The following is a 17,470-nucleotide window of genomic DNA, read 5'->3' on the forward strand; positions in this document are numbered from 1 at the left end:
CACTTTCTACCAAATCTCACCGCTCAGAAACATTCAAAATCATTATGAAATTGTATTTTTCTCACGTATTTATGAACTATACAGAGGGGAGAAATAATTTCATAATGATCGTCAAGGATTCTTGGAACTCACATCGGTTTATATGCATAAAAGAGGGCCAAAAGTCTACTTTTTCACTTTCTACCGAATGTCACCGCTCAGAAACATTCTAAATCAAATTATGAAATTGTACTTTTCTCATGTATTTATAAACTCTACAGACTGGAGAGATCATTTCATAGCCCGAAAGAGGGCAAAATCCACTTTTTCCTTTGATATCTCATCTTACCTCTCTTTCTGGACCATTATGAAATTGTATTTTTAAGCATATTAAGGTACAGATCACCTGTCAAGTTTTGTTTCAATAAATAGAAGACCAATAATGACATTTCCAAGAATATTAATTATTGGGAATTTTGCGTACAGTTTTCAATAATATGTGAGTTTTCAGTTTTTTCTCGAAGAGAATAAACCATCATCACACTTTATGCATCCATATATGACCCAATGCAATTGTTCCATTTCCATTTAAGATTCTAAAGGTGATCTACCTATTAAGTAAGAAGGCTAAAAATATTAATTTAAAGAGTCCCCTTTACAAATAAAATTGACGTGCTTTTCCGATGTTTCATATTTTTAACTGCAAGAAAGATATAAGGGTGCCAAGTTTTCCAATTGACACCAGTTATAACAAAAAAAATTCTAAATTCAAAACTAATTATTAAATGAATAAACAGTTAAAGCACATTCACAGTCTTGCGACATTACTTAACTATGGGAAATATTAGTGGATGGAGCTTAACTACGTCGATAATCATTAAAAAAACAACGGGTTAATAATAAGGAACTCTCTACTAACAATTTTTCTTGTTTCTATTTACTTTTTCTGGTGGGACAACTTAATACTACTAACCTGCAAAATTACTTACTTATTTTTTTCATTAACTATTTACTTATTTTTCCAGGTATGTCCAACAGAAACGGGTGAAGGCGGTAGAAGCGGAATCAAAACTCAAACAAGTCTACATTCCCAATTAGTAAGTTCATACAAAATAGTAGTAAATTTTATTAGTGGTGTATACCAAGCGAAGTCAGATGGATTTCGTAATAGCCCTATAAAGGAGGTATTCCGCTTAATAAATGAACCCTTTATTTTAGCAACAAACCGAACCCGGCCGCCCTGAATAACAACAAAGGAGTCCTGAACGGAAACAGCAACGGCAGCGGGGATACCGCCGTATCCCTTGGCGGAAAAGCGTGTGAATCCTGCAACGGTAAATTCTCATTCATTTTAGTCGCATTACTATGAAGAGGTTTTTGAGATGATCAAACTTTTAACGATGTTTTGGTATCTGGCAGATCACGTTTAGGCCTCTATATGGGACTGTATAGTCCCTATAGATTTTTTGCTCTTCATTATCAATGCATAGCAAAAAAAAAATTTTTAGATCGGCCAACTTTTCAAAATTTTGACATCTTTCTGCCAGTTTTGGCCAAAAACCAAAAAATGCCAGTAACTTTATTCCTGTTAATTTTTTAGGAAAATACATAAAGCACTTTTCGTTTTGCGCTTAAAAAGGGCATTCGTTGCAAAAATAAAAAAGTTAAAATTTTTCATAAGTTTCAAGAAAATTGTCTTTATGGATCAGAGGTTTTTCGACATTTTCTCCCACTGTATGGAAAACACGTTCGAAATTTATTTTTCTATTTACAGCCCTTGTTATTCTAAACAACTTTTATTTAAACCATTTTTCTCTCAGGCCCACAGATTTTCCATAAATTCTCAATCCTTTCAATTTTTCTAATGCACGTGTTCTTATGGGAATTATACTTTCTATTTTTTTCCTGGCTTTCCATAAGACTTTTTTGATTGTCTCTCCATTACCAATGCATATCAAAAACAATTTTTTTGACTACTTAACTTCGCACATCTTAATGTCGCATGCGCAATTAGCAACATTTATGGCACAGCACTGAGGATGGTCTTATTGACATCAAAGCGTTGAGCAAATAATAATAACGCATTTCAGCTAGCATAGAAGCTACATGTAATAACAAAATGTTATAATTAATTTGTTAGCTACAATAAAGTGGTTAGATTGTTTGGTTAGAGAAGAAGTACTACGTCACTAAACGAGTTGATTTGAAGTTTCAAGCAATTGATTTGAGTTTTAACAAAATAACATCTGCACTATACCTTTCTTCTAATTTTTTAAATGCTTTTAAATTATGGTATAAATAACGTGGTAACATACTATGTTTTAACTTAAAAATACACAGATATGCATTAAATATAACCCTTTGGCAAGATATTCAGAACATTTAATGGACGTATACCAGTTGCATCCTAATATTTGTCTCATGGCTCTATTTTGGATTTTCTCTATTTGATTTATTTTGTATTGTGTTAGGTTGAATACTAACGTTGCACAATAGAGTAAATGTTGTAGAGTAATATTATTATAAAGTTGTAATTAATAAATTTCTATTCTAATTATAAAGCCATCTTTTTTTGAGAATTTTTGCATTACATAATCAGCATGAGCCTGAAAGTTCAAATTACAATCCAATAGGCAAAATACTTCATTTTTCCCATTTAACATTCATCAAATTAATAAATTTACCGTCATCTTTCTGAGTTGGATGATATAACACAGAACGCATATATTGCACACTAGATAATACGATTTCAAGAGACAATAACTACATATAATAATTATCAACACTTTTAACAGTTAAAAACAACCTTATATTATTAAGCTACTAAACCCTCTGTTTTCTTACTTTGCTCTCTGCTCTAACTTATATCCCTCAACATTTAATTCACCTAATTCAGTTTCTGTTGTTACATGTGTCTCACTCAAAAATATTATTTTGGGTCTCCAGCCATGGGTTAAAAAATAATGTTATCATTGTTGTTTAGGTCTAATTGCTATTTAAAATACGGACACCTTTGTTTTGTCGCAATTCTCTTACGATTCACACTAAGTCCCACGTGATATGACTGACATCCAATGTGAGACCGTACTTTTTATTTGATATAACACAATTTTAAACATTTAACATTATTGATATTACACTCCTTGAAATCGTGATTTATTTTATTTTCTTTGTCCATACTGATAGCACCTGAAACACATCTTTTTATCCCATAATCATAAAAGATTTCGAGCTACACTGGTGGCCAAAAGTAGATTGACAAATTCCATTTTTATGGATATATTTTATCTGAAGCAAAGGAAAAACCGGTTGAGCTTATTAGTGTTCAGGAATGTAAACAACATAGTTTGAAGAAACAAATTCCAATAATCTTGTTTGACTGCTAGGAGGCCAAAATGACTGCTAGGTGGATTGACAAACAACATATTTATTCAGTCTCAGAGTTTTATGCGTTGGTTTCTCTTGATTTGACTTTCCTTACTATTAGTTTTGAAAAATATTCAAAATGCCACGTGGTATAACTTTATCGATCGATATTAAGATGCGAATAATCGACGATTACCGGAAAGGGGTTAAACAGGCGGATATTGCTCGAAAATTTTCTCTTTTGACTGCAACAGTAAGTCAAATAATAAAAAAATTTAATCTCCGTGGAAGTGTTGTTCCTCTAAAAAAAACTGGCCGACCAAAGAAGACCACTTGTCGTGTTGACAAATTAATTTTAAAAAAAGTAAAACTTGACCCATTCGCAACGTCAAAAGAAATGAAGCTGCATTTGGAAGAAGAAGGTGTGGGTTCAGTTAGTTGTCGTACCATTAGAAGGAGACTTCAATATAGTGATTTAAAAACAAGACGCCCTGCAAAGAAACCACTGCTAAGTTTAAAAAACGTACGGGCGCGATTCAGCTTTGCTCGAGAACATAGTCACTGGACAATCTCCGAATGGAAAAAGGTTATTTTTAGTGATGAATCAAAGTTCAATTTGATTATAATTCGGATGGCAAAAGATATGTTAGGCGTCCTGTGAACCAAAGGTATGATCCCAAATATACGGTGTCCACAGTCAAGCATGGAGGTGGTTCCGTGATGGTGTGGGGGTGTTTTTCGAGCTAAGGGATGGGTCCACTACACTTGATAAAAGGCACGATGGATCGTTTCATGTATAAAGACTTACTGCAGTTACGCTGATGAAGTTATGCCACTCAACCACTACTTTCAACATGATAACGATCCGAAACACGCATCCAAGGTCGTTAAGCAAAATGGTTGACCCAAGAAAAAATTAATGTTATCAAATGGCCGTCACAGTCACCGGACCTAAATCCGATCGAGAACATTTGGGATTACATTGATCGTCACATCCGATGTAAAAATTTCAAAAATAAACAAGAAGAACTTTTTGAAGCTTTGAAGGCATGCTGGATATCCATTGATACGTCCTATATTGCCAATTTAATTAGGTCAATGCGCAAAAGGTTGGTGGAAGTGAGAAGAAATAGAGGCAACGCATTATTGAATAAAACCCTTGAAATTTTAGTTTGAATATAATTAAACGTTAAAAATAGGCTCCGTTGTTTTTTAATCAGGTACTGTCCCACCTAATTTATCATTTCCTAAACCGCGATATAAACAAATTTGAAAAATAAGTAGTTGTCAATCTACAAACCAGACAAACCAGAAATGATTCTGTGGAAACTTCATTTTGTATCATTTTGTAGCTTTTGGTTGTGTAACAAATGAGATTCTTCAGGGAAAGTTGATAGGCTATAATTTTTAAATCCGTTATAGATCCTTGGTCTCACCTGAATTATGCATTCAACACTTATAAGGTACTTTGTAACAAAATTTTGATAAAAAATTTGTGATGGCTTTTAGTGACCGCTTCGACGCAATGGTACGCGTGGGGTCCGTCACACATGCAGTGCCGGTTGTGTCAGCAGTGCTGGAGCTACTGGAAAAAATACGGCGGCTTGAAGATACCGACGCGGTTCGGTGACGGCACAGAGTTCGAAAGTAGCGGAAAAAAACGGTCCGGGAGCGACCTGGAGGACGAGAAGGGCATGGGACATCGCCCCCATCGTTGTAACATTGGCGGATGCGGAAAAGGTGAATATATCGTTTGTGTTTGTCTATATTTTGTTGTTGTTGTTGTTAAGGTTTTACTGAGTTCTCATATGAGATATTACCTGTGTTATCTGTTTTTTAATAGTTTATCTGTAATAAAATTTAATGAAATTACGGGATAAAGCTCATCAGGCTTGTTAAAAATAAAACAGAGACTCGTTTAAGATATTATCGTGAGAAATTATACTAAGCAGGCTATTGCTAGAGAAAAATTACATATTTCAATAAATTCTCTGCAAAGTGGTAAGGACTTTTAGACTAACGCAAAACGATTAAATCTGGTTTATAAGCCTAACTTCGAAATTCCACCAGAGCTAATTGATGCAACAACTATAAATAAATATCATGCTCATTGTAATACAGCTGTTGATACAACCCTTAATTTTAGGGTTTCCTGATTTAGGCATAATCGGCATAAGAATATAACTGAGCCCTTGGCTTTTACTCTACTGGATAAACATAGTTTGTATCGTCACATAATTTCAATTATAACTCAAGGTAACGCCATCCAGTCAGGGACGTAAAATTGTGTTTGCCTTTCTGTAAAACTGCACTTTTAAATATAATAAATACATGTATTCAGAAAAAATGTTTTTTTTGACCTTTGGGAAATTCACTCATCCCACTACCAAAGCTAAAAGTCAATGACTATAAGTATTTTATTGGAGTAATTTAGGACAGTTTCAACAGAACTTTAACGAAGACTTAAACAATATTAATGACTATGCAATAGTTCATAATCTTAAATAGTAAAAAATGCTCACTTATGTTAAAATACCGGAGGCAAAAAATGTGCGTATAATTTTTGATTCTTTGTTGCATTCTTTTGATTGTAGTTGTTTGTATACTTTATTGCAAATAGCATCAAATACAAAGATATTTCGTTGATCAATTTCTATTAATTTCCTTGTTCCTAAGATCGATTTAAGGTTCAGGCGACAGACAATATGATGAGAGAATGCAATCTATATTTATTGATTAACAATAATGTTGACCTTGTTGGCATTGGCGTTCAACCTGCGCAAATTGCTTAAGGAAAGTCGATTATTTGGAACATTGACTACAGTTATGCGTCAAATCTTTTAAAAAGTTCCTGTTTTTTTTGGGTGCTCTTGACATTTTCCGTCCCAAAAATGGTGTAAATCAAATTTTAGGGATGGATTCAGGGGGATTTATATCTTATATTATATATCTTATGTTTCTGAGCGGAAATTTAAAAATCTTCAGTTAACAATCATCTAGTTAGCTTTGAAATAATCTAAAATTGTCGTTTCTTGCATTTTTTCGATACAATTAATTTGAATTTACAAAAATTAAAACAATCATGGCCGACTTTTTTTTTTCTAATTTGATAGTTTAATTGGGTTTAATAATGTTTCCCTTTCGTTTACCAGATTTTCTCGAAAACGGTTAATTGTATCGAAAAACTGCAAGAGACAAATACACTCGTAAAATATTTGAACGGAATTTTTTAACACTCTGTATATATATATATATAATCAAATGCGAGAATATGTTCAACAGTACAATTTATTACCAACCACCCAGTCAGGATTTCGACCAGGATATAGTTGTTCAACAGCGCTTTTAAAAGTAACAGATGATATATTTCAAGCTATCGAGAATAACGAATTAACTATTTTAGTCCTTTTAGACTATTCAAAAGCGTTTGACAGAATAAATCATAATTTTCTTTTGGCGATTTTAAAATATCTGGTATTCGACACTACCGCTTGCAATCTAGTTACCAGTTATATAAAGGGTAGAGGTCAGAGGGTTAAAGTCAATGGCGAAGTATCTGAATCCGTGCCATTATGTTTTGGGGTTCCACAAGGTTCAATTTTGGGGACTCTTATTTTTACCTTATATACTTCCCAAATGGCAAAATATATTGAATCTTGTAATGTACATTTTTATGCAGATGATACGCAGGGGTACAAATCTTTTAATCCGAGTCGTGTTCTCGAGTGCATAAATAAAATAAATAAAGATTTGGAGTCACTGCTCTTAATTTCTCATAAGCACTGCGTCACTCTTGACCCCTCCAAGTCTCAGGTGTTGCTCTTTGGCAGAACTCAATCACGACAGTTGCATAAGGATAGCATTCAAATAAATTTAAATAATAATAATAAACATGCACTTGTTGACCACCCTAAAAATCTAGGGCTGGTTCTGGACAGTGATTTGAGGTTTACTGAGCATGACAGCATGTGTATTACGAGAGCATTCCTAAATCTAAAGCTTATATTTAAACAAAGGCATCTATTGACAGAGTCATTAAAGAAAATGCTTTGTGAGTATATATATATATATAGTATATGCTTCACAGGAATTTAATTCCTGTTTTTAGCATTATACCTTGGAGATAGATCGGGTTTACTCATTCTGCAATGAAGGACGCAGTTTTAGAATATTTGCTGCAGTAAACAATATCTCTTTAAGGTTTTTTCCAAAGTTAGATCTGCCAAATGTTGATGATCTAGCCAAAGTGGTAATCTTAAGTATTGGTATAGTGGTCATTCAAAAAATAAGTGTATAAATGTTTCTTTTACATGAGAATTACATACCAAACATAGGTCGTCTGGATTAAACTGGTCGAACGTGTTTTTAAATGCGAATTCACAAAAAAAAAACTTATTTGTTGTACGAATTTGGCCTTAAATCTTATTAATGAAAATTCACACTTAAAATTCAAATAATTTGCTGGTATAAGCATTTTTACATTGAGTGATGGGTAAAACACAGTATATGTTGCATTTCTAGCAAAATCAGCTGAGATCTTTTTTTATTTATTTCGGTTTAGTATTAGAGAGTCCACGGTCTAGTTTTTTTAATTGGAGCACCCAGTTATAAGTTGGATTGAGGTTGCCACTTCACCATTTTTAAAACTAGATTTCTAAGTGTATTTTATTCCTTCATGTCACTTGCCATCCTTCCTTAATGTAATAACATTTATACAATTTGTAAAATGTGCTTGTTGCAAATTAATAATTATTAAAAATTTTATGCATTATCGAACATTTTTGGGTATAACTTTGGAACCATTTTAAATATTTTACTTTTTTTTTACCATACCAACAGAGCGATTTTTGAGGAAGGATTTTATGGTAAAAACGTACCTTTGGATTAAAAATTTTAATAGTTACGTCAGTTCTGGTTTAGGTACATTTTTATGTAAATATTCACTCCTTTAGTCCATTTAATAAACTTTCTACTTTTTAAATAAGTTCTCTTTATGCCTAGCCCATGCCCTATAAGGAAAAAAATGCACCCTTTTCCCCCCAGTTAAATATGGGATATAATAAAGGGATGGTACCTTTACCAAAGGAGTTCTTTTTGCCAGAAAACCTAGTTTTTCTTTAAAACCCGACTAACTGCGACAATTATTATCATTTCATGAATGACTAAACTATTAAAATTAACACTCATTTTTCTCTTTAGAATTTAAACTAAAAGCCCACCTAGGACGACACTACGCCACCGCACACGGCATAGCGGTGCGAGCCGGTTCTCCCCGGCCGGTAATGAAAACTCGGACCGCGTTCCATTTGTTAACGACCCCGTTGACCCGACTGTCGAGACGCCTCTGTCGTGAAATAATGAGACCGAGACACGCCGCCAGGTGTCCCTCGTTCGCCATCAACATCCAAGCGGTGAAACAAGAATGTGCCGCGCAAATGGTAACGAATATGCCATAATGTTCCGATAATATCGAGGATAAATTTTTGGTTGTTTATTAATTAGGCTCATAAAACGCAACAAGAGGTGCAGCTCCTGATGATGTACAGGAAACGAAACCGGGGAAGCGTCACGGCGATCGCCACCCGGTTGGGGAGATCCAGTGCGGTTACGCCGCAATGGTTGATTTTGACCGATAAGGTAAATTTTACGTTTTCGGGGTTTGTAAGTAGCATTGCTAAAGTGTGGCTAATAATTTATTTTAGTGGTTTATTTCCAGTTTTTTATCCTGTGTATTTATCTAATCAGTGCAAACAAACTCGAATGAAAATAATTTAGTTTTATTAATGTTTAAAGACAGACTATTAGATTCACAGGATTGCTTAACCTTACTTAAAGCCTCCGCTTCAATTTCCATTAATGACTTAAGAGTTATAATGTTTTATTCAATATTTTTAGTTACTGTCTTTTTCGCTGAGTACTATATTCTTCACGTATTTAAGTATTCAATAGTATTGATTATCATTAAATAAATCCCTTGCATATAAAAAGTACTAATATGATACCATTTCTGGCACAATCGTTATGGTATTGGATTCGGATGCAAAAGATCTCAGTTTTACAATATTAGTGGAATCAGAAAGGAATTTGATTTAATAATTTTTTATATTGAAATTCTTTTGGGTTTTTAGGATCTTCTGCCCCAACCGGAAGTGGTGGCTTTCCCTAAACCCCCGAAAGCGGCCGACGGAAGTTTACTGTACGAGCGAGTGCCGAATAAACCGGAAGCGGAGAAGATTCCTCTGAATAATATGTCGCCTTCTTTGAAACGTCGGACGTACGAAGAGATGAATGGTATCGATAGTAAGTATCTTGTCGTTGAAGTTCTAGACAAAAAAGTTCTTTTTTTTCACATATTTCTATTTTAAATGTACATAAAAATGAGCATAATTATATCCAAATAAAGACTAAATTAGACTTAAAAAAAAGAACTTGTCGATCCTTATTTTGGGATTTTTTTTTTGAAAAAATCTACGAAAAAACCTTCTAAAATTACGAATCTTTAGATATTTGGGGTATAAACTTTTTTGCTGAACACATAATTCACATCGACGTCTTAGAGATTCGATGGTAGCAGCTAAATTTCGATTTCGTAATTCCTCGCAAGCATTTCTAATGCGACCAATAAGTTCTTCGGTTCACAGGAGATGCATATATGATTTATTGCAAAAACTCCAATATGAGGAAGTCATAAATTGATAATATCACGTCCAATTAAATGTCTATTACGTCCAATACATTTTTTTTTTAAATTTATTTTTTTTTATTATATTTTTAACACCTCGCAGATGAAAACGTTTCTCTACATATGACAGAGTAGAATGTATTTTTGACGTAGAATATGCGATTAAAATTGTTGAGATATTGTTGAGATTAAAGATCTGGAGCATCTTGTATATCACGCTTAATACACCATGAACCTATACAAATATTTAGTATGACGAATATTTTTGATTTTTAAAAATGGCTTTTTTTTACTGGCTTCTATTCCGATTTGGACTGGGATGATGGTAAGTAAGAGCTTAGATCCCAAACTATACGTTGTAATCTAAAATTGAGCATAATCTCTTTGACTTTGAAATTGGTTTTCAAGGTTTAAATAACTATATGGAAACCTCATCTTTTATATTATGCAAAATCTTACGAGGAAAAAAGTGTGCTTTAAGGTCACATCGAGGGTAAATTTTGAATACAACCTTATATTTGAAATTGAGGTTCAATGTTATTTTTTAGGTCTAATGATGCCCTAAAGAGCGAAACACGTGTCACCACTCTAACAATTTAAAGAATTTTTTGAGACCGAGACTTTGTGTTGTTCTCCTTTGATTTATTTATATCAGGGTCTCTTTGATAATATGGACGACTTCTTTCAATACTTTTGGTATGTTACATTGAATTCTTGGACGCGTGACCAATATTACTTTTTTGCTTCAAGAAAGTTGAGTCACTTTTACTGCCTGTAAGTGTCTTCTAAGTACTCTAAAGCCTCTTCCAGGTACTTAAAAGTTATTGGAAACCCTATTCTAGAAATTTGAGTGCCTGGAAGTATCTTTTGAGTAGTCTTAATGCTCTTCCGGGCACTTCAGCATAATTTAAAATAATCATCCATTACTCTCAAAGAGACTTAAGTATAGGAGAATTAATTCAAGAAAGTTGAGTCACTTTTACTGCCTGTAAGTGTCTTCTAAGTACTCTAAAGCCTCTTCCAGGTACTTAAAAGTTATTGGAAACTCTATTCTAGAAATTAAATGCCTGGAAGTATCTTTTGAGTAGTCTTAATGCTCTTCCAGGCACCTAATGTAAACTGAGGGTTAATTCAAGAAACTTGAGTCACTTTTACTGCCTGAAAGTGTCTTCTAGGTCATCTAAAGCCTCTTCCAGGCACTTAAAGGTTATTGGAAACCCTATTCTAGGAATTTGAGTGCCTGGAAGTATCTTTTGAGTAGTCTTAATGCTCTTACAGGCACCTAAGGTAAACTGAGAGTTAATTCAAGAAAGTTGAGTCACTTTTACTGCCCGTAAGTGTCTTCTAAGTACTCTAAAGCCTCTTCAGGCACTTAAAGGTTATTGGAAACTCTAGTCTAGAAATTAAATGCCTGGAAGTATCTTTTGAGTAGTCTTAATGCTCTTCCAGGCACCCAAGGTAAACTGAGAGTTAATTCAAGAAAGTTGAGTCACTTTTACTGCCTGTAAGTGTTTTCTAAGTACTCTAGAACTGTATAAATGACTCCTGTTGTAGATATTTGACAACAATCCATTTACTAGTGCTTAATTTGGAATTACTTATGTTAAGCTAGTCGTGGTTCGTAGAATTAACGCGTCATGTTGCCATTACTAACAAAATTTATTTTAAACAAAAAAATTATGATTTATTTAATCCGTAAATGATATGGCAACATCGTGGTATCGCATACCATCCATAATTAATTATTAACCATTTGATTGAATCGATTGAAATAACGGCCGTTAATCGAAAATCTTGTAGACAACACCTTAAACGGCGATGTTGCCGTTATTGTCCAACTTGAAACTACTGGGCTATGTCACGTTGACTTAAAATTTGTTGTGTTTCTTAAAACATCATTCATCTTTAACTACCTTTATATAAGTGTGAAATATGATCAAATTTGCGCAAATCACAAGCAAGCATTCTGCACCTTCTGTATGCGATTCTTGCTCTCCAAATCCAAAGAAAAACGATAAACGTAGACACAGTATTTTTATAAAAGGTAAAAAACACGAAATCTACAGCATCACAAATACATTTAATAAAATAACGAAGGTTACATGTTTCGCTCGACTAGAGCATCATCAGACCTAAACAATAATTAAAATTATGTAACCCGAAAACAGGAGAATTCAACAAAAACTTACCATAACATACACAAAACACCTAATATTTAAGTAAACAAAGATTACAATAAAGTGGCACTTAAATGTATAAAGGATTTGATTGTTTAGTTGAGTTCTTTGTACATAGATAGTTACTTAAATGTGTAACTTTGTACTTAAATGTATAAAGGATTTGATTGTTTAGTTGTGTTCTTTGTACATAGAAAGTGCCACTTTATTGTAATCTCTGTTTACTTAAATATTAGGTGTTTTGTGTATGTTATGGTAAGTTTTTGTTGAATTCTCCTGTTTTCGGGTTACATAATTTTAATTATTGTTTAGGTCTGATGATGCTCTAGTCGAGCGAAACATGTAACCTTCGTTATTTTATTAAATGTATTTGTGATGCTGTAGATTTCGTGTTTTTTACCTTTTATAAAAGTGTATGACCAGCATCTTTGGGATAATGGATGAGTTTTTCGAGGTAGACACATTATGTAAAATTAGATAACACAAGAGTTTCACATAAGGTTTTTTTAAGGGATTTACTTAATATGTGCCTATTAGTGTATAAAATTTTTAAAGAAACAAATGATTTTTGTATAATTTTTCTTAAAAATGTTCTTGAAATCTTAGTTGAGTATCGATAACAACCCCCAAGTTTTTAGTACTAAAAACCATAACATTAGATTTTGCCGAATTAAGCTTTAAATTGTTATCCTCAGAAAATTCACATAAAAGTTTAAGATCTTTATTAATGCATAATTCCATTTCTTTAAAATCTTTCTAGTTTAAAAGCTAATGTGGATCTGCGTGTCATCAGCAAAAGCTTGAATCTTACAAAAGTTCAATGATTTTAGTAAATCTATAAGTATAAATAGGGAATATTAAGGGGCCCAAAATTGACCCCGGGGGAACGCCGGATGCTACAGCTGCTCTATCAGAAAAAATATTACAGCACAGCGATTGGAATCTGTTGGATAGATATGATTTTATAAGCATACAAGATTCGTTGTAAAATCCATAATATTGCAATTTGGCCACCAACAGATCGTGAGTTACAGTGTCATGCCTTCTAAAAGTCCAACAACACTAAAATCGTATTAATTTTTTTATCTTGTGCTCTAAATATATCATCCAGTACATTTATCAAAGCTGCATATATGGCATAAAAAGTGAGGGTTTCCTTTAAAAAAAAAAAAGTTCTTAAACCCTGAAAAACGATTTCATTGTCATAGTTCGCTGCCATTGCCTACGTTACGAACCTTCAATGCAAATAATTTTCAACATCTCTGAATATGTTTGGTATTTGGGAGGTTACATTTAGTTTTAACATTTTCCACATTTGCAGTAGAGTTATGCTCAATAATAGATTACAACAACGACATTTTATAACCTTCTCAGTGAACTTAAAATCCATAACGCATAAAAAAAGCCACATTCTTGATTTTTTTCTCATTTAGGTTCCTCATTAAACGCCCCACCGGCAGCAAAACGAATGGCCAAAGATCCCTTACCGATATCCCGGCACCTGCCGGCGATGCCGCCGGTCGCGGTGCCGGTGGTGTTACCGGGATCGGGGGCGGGGGCCCCGTTACCGCCGACGGTGCCGCTGGCGGTACCGCCGCCGTCCGGCACCACCGCCGACCAGTACCAGGCGATGATGGCGGCGGCGGCCGCCCACGTCGGTCAATTGGCCCCCAGCAACTTGATGATGGGCGGAGGAGGGTCCCAGATGCCCCGGCAGGTGGCGCAGGTCAACGGCAAACCAAAGATCGCGCAGATGACGAGGTCCGGATCGGGGCGTAAGCAGGTCATCAGTTGGATGGACGCCCCCGACGATTTGTACTTTAGGGCCACGGAGACCAATAAGTAAGTTTCTTACTGGTATTGAGTCAAATTTTCCCAAGTGGGCCACTCAAAAGTGAGTTTTGGACTTCCATCTACCTTTCGAGTTCTAATGATAGTTCAAGGGACAAAAAATGATGCTTTAAAGTAGTTTTGCAAAATATACGTTTTTTTATTAGTTGTAAGCAATTGATATTTTTTAACAAAGTGTTTTATTTTGACAATATCTTGGTTGATACTTGAAAAAAGTGAGTAATCTTACATTCTTCACGTTCTAAAATGTTTTGCGCATCAAGTGAATCATAGGCTTTGTAAATTTATATAAAACAAAACGAATACAATATTTTACATGTTCTTATATGTTTACGGAAAAAATGAAAAAAGAACCTAGTTCAAATATTCATAATGAACATTTAAGCAGAAGAAAATTTGTGCTAAGTATATAAGCAAATACGCCGAGCGTTTGTTTATTGACATTCGAGCGCTCGAATCCCCTTATGTACAGGCGCATTACGTGTTGCGTGTTGTCTAGACTAACGCAAGTCACTTAATTCCAAGATTCTGCACAAAATCTGAATCTTTTTTCCAAAGATTAAAGTATTTATTTTACAGATGCCAGATTGTAACTGTTTCCGAGAAAACTGCTGTTTTTGTGCGTAATCTTTGATAATTTGACTGTATTTGTTTATCGAAGAGTGTTAAATCGCAATGGAAAGTCTCTGAAAGTGTTAGATTAGATTATTAGATTTCATTTATTAGATATTTAGATTTTCGTTGTTGGACCAGGAATTGAATAATCGGTCATTTCGTGCTCATTTATTGTTTATAATCGAAGTTCCTCTTATGTTTTTAGTAATTTGATGTAATTTTTGTTTGTATTCCAGGAATTTGGAATTATTATTTTAGCCTTAATGTTAAGTCATTTTTCATTTTCAATTTATTTTTTTGAAGTTAGAGTTTCTTAAACATTTCTTTAAGTTTTCGATAATGGTTTATTACTTCCATAGATATTACAGGCATTTTGTATGTTTTACCCCCTTAGACTATTTTTTTTTCTAGAATATTTGAAATAATACAATTTTAATTACAATTTTAGTCTACATTCCTTTGATAACCTTCAAGTAATTTTCGTATTTCAGGCTTTTGGAATAATTTTCAGTTATGTTCTCCGAAGTATTTGAAAAAAAAATCGTTTATTCCAGGCTGTTAAAGTTATTTTAAACATTATTTTACATACTTTGATAGAGTCGTATTGCGTTATAGGATGGGGTGGTACATACAAACAAAATGTTCAATTTGTGTAAGTAATCCAAAATTCAACGAATTGTTATATAGTTTTAAGATCAGTAATATAGATCGACTTTAAATAAAAAATGTCTGCTTGTTTGCACATAAAACTGATATCTCAAATATTTCTGATACTCAGGGAACCAGGAGTAACGTACATACATAAAAATCTGTATTTATCACTTAATCACAAACCGATTGATGTTATAAATTACTTTGTGCCAAAATTTAACAACTTAATTCCCTCTGAAATTACAAATATAAAAAAAAACGTAAAATATTCATTAATAAAATTAGGGAATATGTATATATCATAATTATAATAAATTTTGTATATTCTTAAGGTGATAATAGTCCCCAAATAGTTATTTTTGTATTGTGCATTTTTTGTGTTAGGGATTAGTTGTGTCGAATTGGATAGGATAGATTCGTCTACTAGTTTTGTTTATTTATATTATTATGAAAATATAAATACTTAATTAATTTTCCTAGTGTTCGTACTATTTTATTCGTATGTGTTTTATAGTTAAAAGTTATTAGTAGGGTTTAGTTTAATACTTTTATTTATAGTGTCTAGTTCATTTTGTTTGAGGTCTCCATATTGGCCCCAATTTAGGTTGTATTATTGGAAATGCCCGTATTTTAAATTTTTTAGAATATCTATACTTGTTTGCTTTAAATGTCAATATTCTATTGAAATTATTGGTCTCTTTCGGTAAAAACAATAAAGAAAATTTCAAACATTTCTAAATTGTTCCATTGGTCTTTAAAAGGGAAGCGATTCGTGACATTTTAGTCAGTTTTCACCTTGGGAGCAATAAACGACAGCCAAGGCGAGTCAGTTTAATGTTTTTGACTCCTGAATATCGTTACAATATTTTTTTTCTCGCAATTGTTTATTTCGATATAAGTTGTTGGAATTTAAAGTTATTATATAGACATTTTTGTCTTTTATAATGTTAGTGTTATAAGCACACACAAGTATTTAGTCACTTAAGTGCTTTTTTGTATGCTGTTAATATGTAAGCAGTTTTTTCCATATTTTAGACCTTGTCAGCTTTTTCAGTTTAGTGCTTGGCATTTGAAGTCACTTCTTTTGGATTACATCCAACCTTCTATTCTCGAGTTCCCTTCGATTCTATAGTAATCCCAACTATATCAACCATAAGCTTTTTTGTTAATTTTATTTGTAATTTCCCCTAAATCCTGACAGTCAAAAAATATTTCCTGTGTCCGCTGTCCAAACGGATTAATTGACCTATCAGCCTAATAATATGGAAGCCGACACTGTTTTTAAGATAAAATCAACAGTTAATATTTTAAGTAATTATAAATTTTAAATATACATTTGTTTTTTTTTTTGTTGTAGAAAAATCCGTCGTCAAATATCGTCGTTGGAGTTGCGACGTGCGGCAAGAAAACCGTGGCGATACCTAAAATCGAAACTAGTCGATCAACTGCAGGTGGTGGTACTCGATTGACAGTGACCCCTCGAGCCCATCCGCCTCTTGTAAATGAATTCCTCCTCCTCCTATTGATGATCGATTTGTTTTTCTTGATCCGTTAAGTGAATCGAGTGAGTGCTCAGGGCGCCATCTGGCGCCGACTACAAACACTGATCAGCAGTGTAGAAGTGTACATAGAGTGGGACAGATAGATAGATAGACTCTTTTTACATGTTTTTTTGTATCAAAACGAAAATAATGTTTGTTGTTTTTTAATGGGTCCTTGGGATTGTTGCGACGCTTTTTACCGACAAACAGTCAATTTCCCTATTCGTGTATATAATAAGATAAGTTCTTATTTGCATTATGCATTATGGTTTCTCAGTTTTTAGTTTTGTTGTTCAACAACAATCCAAGGGGGGGCTCTCTGTAAAAAAAGTTTGATTAATAAATCCGACCCCGTAGCAATATGTTAAGAACATTGTAAATCTTAAATGGACACACACGAAAAAAAAATGGAAAAAATATTTGTGATCTAACTGATAAGCACACATTTTTTTTTCAATTAAATTATGCAACTTTTAATTCTTTTTTTTTATTTATTAAGCATATTGTACAATAAAACATAATATACATGCGAGGAGTTTTCATTTTGTTCCCTTCAGAATGGTAGGTTTCAGTCTATAGGTCTGTATGGCTCACGTCAAACTGTAAAA

General features: G+C 33.4%; 2 protein-coding genes across 4 annotated transcripts in view; one reads left to right on the forward strand and one right to left on the reverse strand.

The window, feature by feature from the left end:
• LOC126736225 (metastasis-associated protein MTA1) overlaps window positions 1–17,389 on the forward strand; it is a 66,218-nt gene extending 48,829 nt beyond the window's left edge. Inside the window, exons 6-13 of the mRNA XM_050440484.1 lie at window positions 1,005–1,076; window positions 1,198–1,313; window positions 4,855–5,085; window positions 8,545–8,783; window positions 8,848–8,982; window positions 9,474–9,645; window positions 13,638–14,046; window positions 16,679–17,389. Of these exons, the coding sequence (XP_050296441.1) occupies window positions 1,005–1,076; window positions 1,198–1,313; window positions 4,855–5,085; window positions 8,545–8,783; window positions 8,848–8,982; window positions 9,474–9,645; window positions 13,638–14,046; window positions 16,679–16,790 (1,486 nt within the window). The 3' untranslated portion in view covers window positions 16,791–17,389. The remainder of the gene's footprint in view (window positions 1–1,004; window positions 1,077–1,197; window positions 1,314–4,854; window positions 5,086–8,544; window positions 8,784–8,847; window positions 8,983–9,473; window positions 9,646–13,637; window positions 14,047–16,678) is intronic.
• Window positions 17,334–17,470, reverse strand: part of LOC126736227 (uncharacterized) — a 71,302-nt gene continuing 71,165 nt past the window's right edge. For all 3 annotated transcript variants that reach the window (XR_007660635.1, XR_007660634.1, XM_050440490.1), the window contains one exon: window positions 17,334–17,462. The gene's annotated coding sequence lies outside the window, so the exon portion shown is untranslated. The remainder of the gene's footprint in view (window positions 17,463–17,470) is intronic.

The sequence above is a fragment of the Anthonomus grandis genome, chromosome 5 (assembly GCF_022605725.1).
Source record: "Anthonomus grandis grandis chromosome 5, icAntGran1.3, whole genome shotgun sequence".
Classification (NCBI taxonomy): domain Eukaryota; kingdom Metazoa; phylum Arthropoda; class Insecta; order Coleoptera; family Curculionidae; genus Anthonomus; species Anthonomus grandis.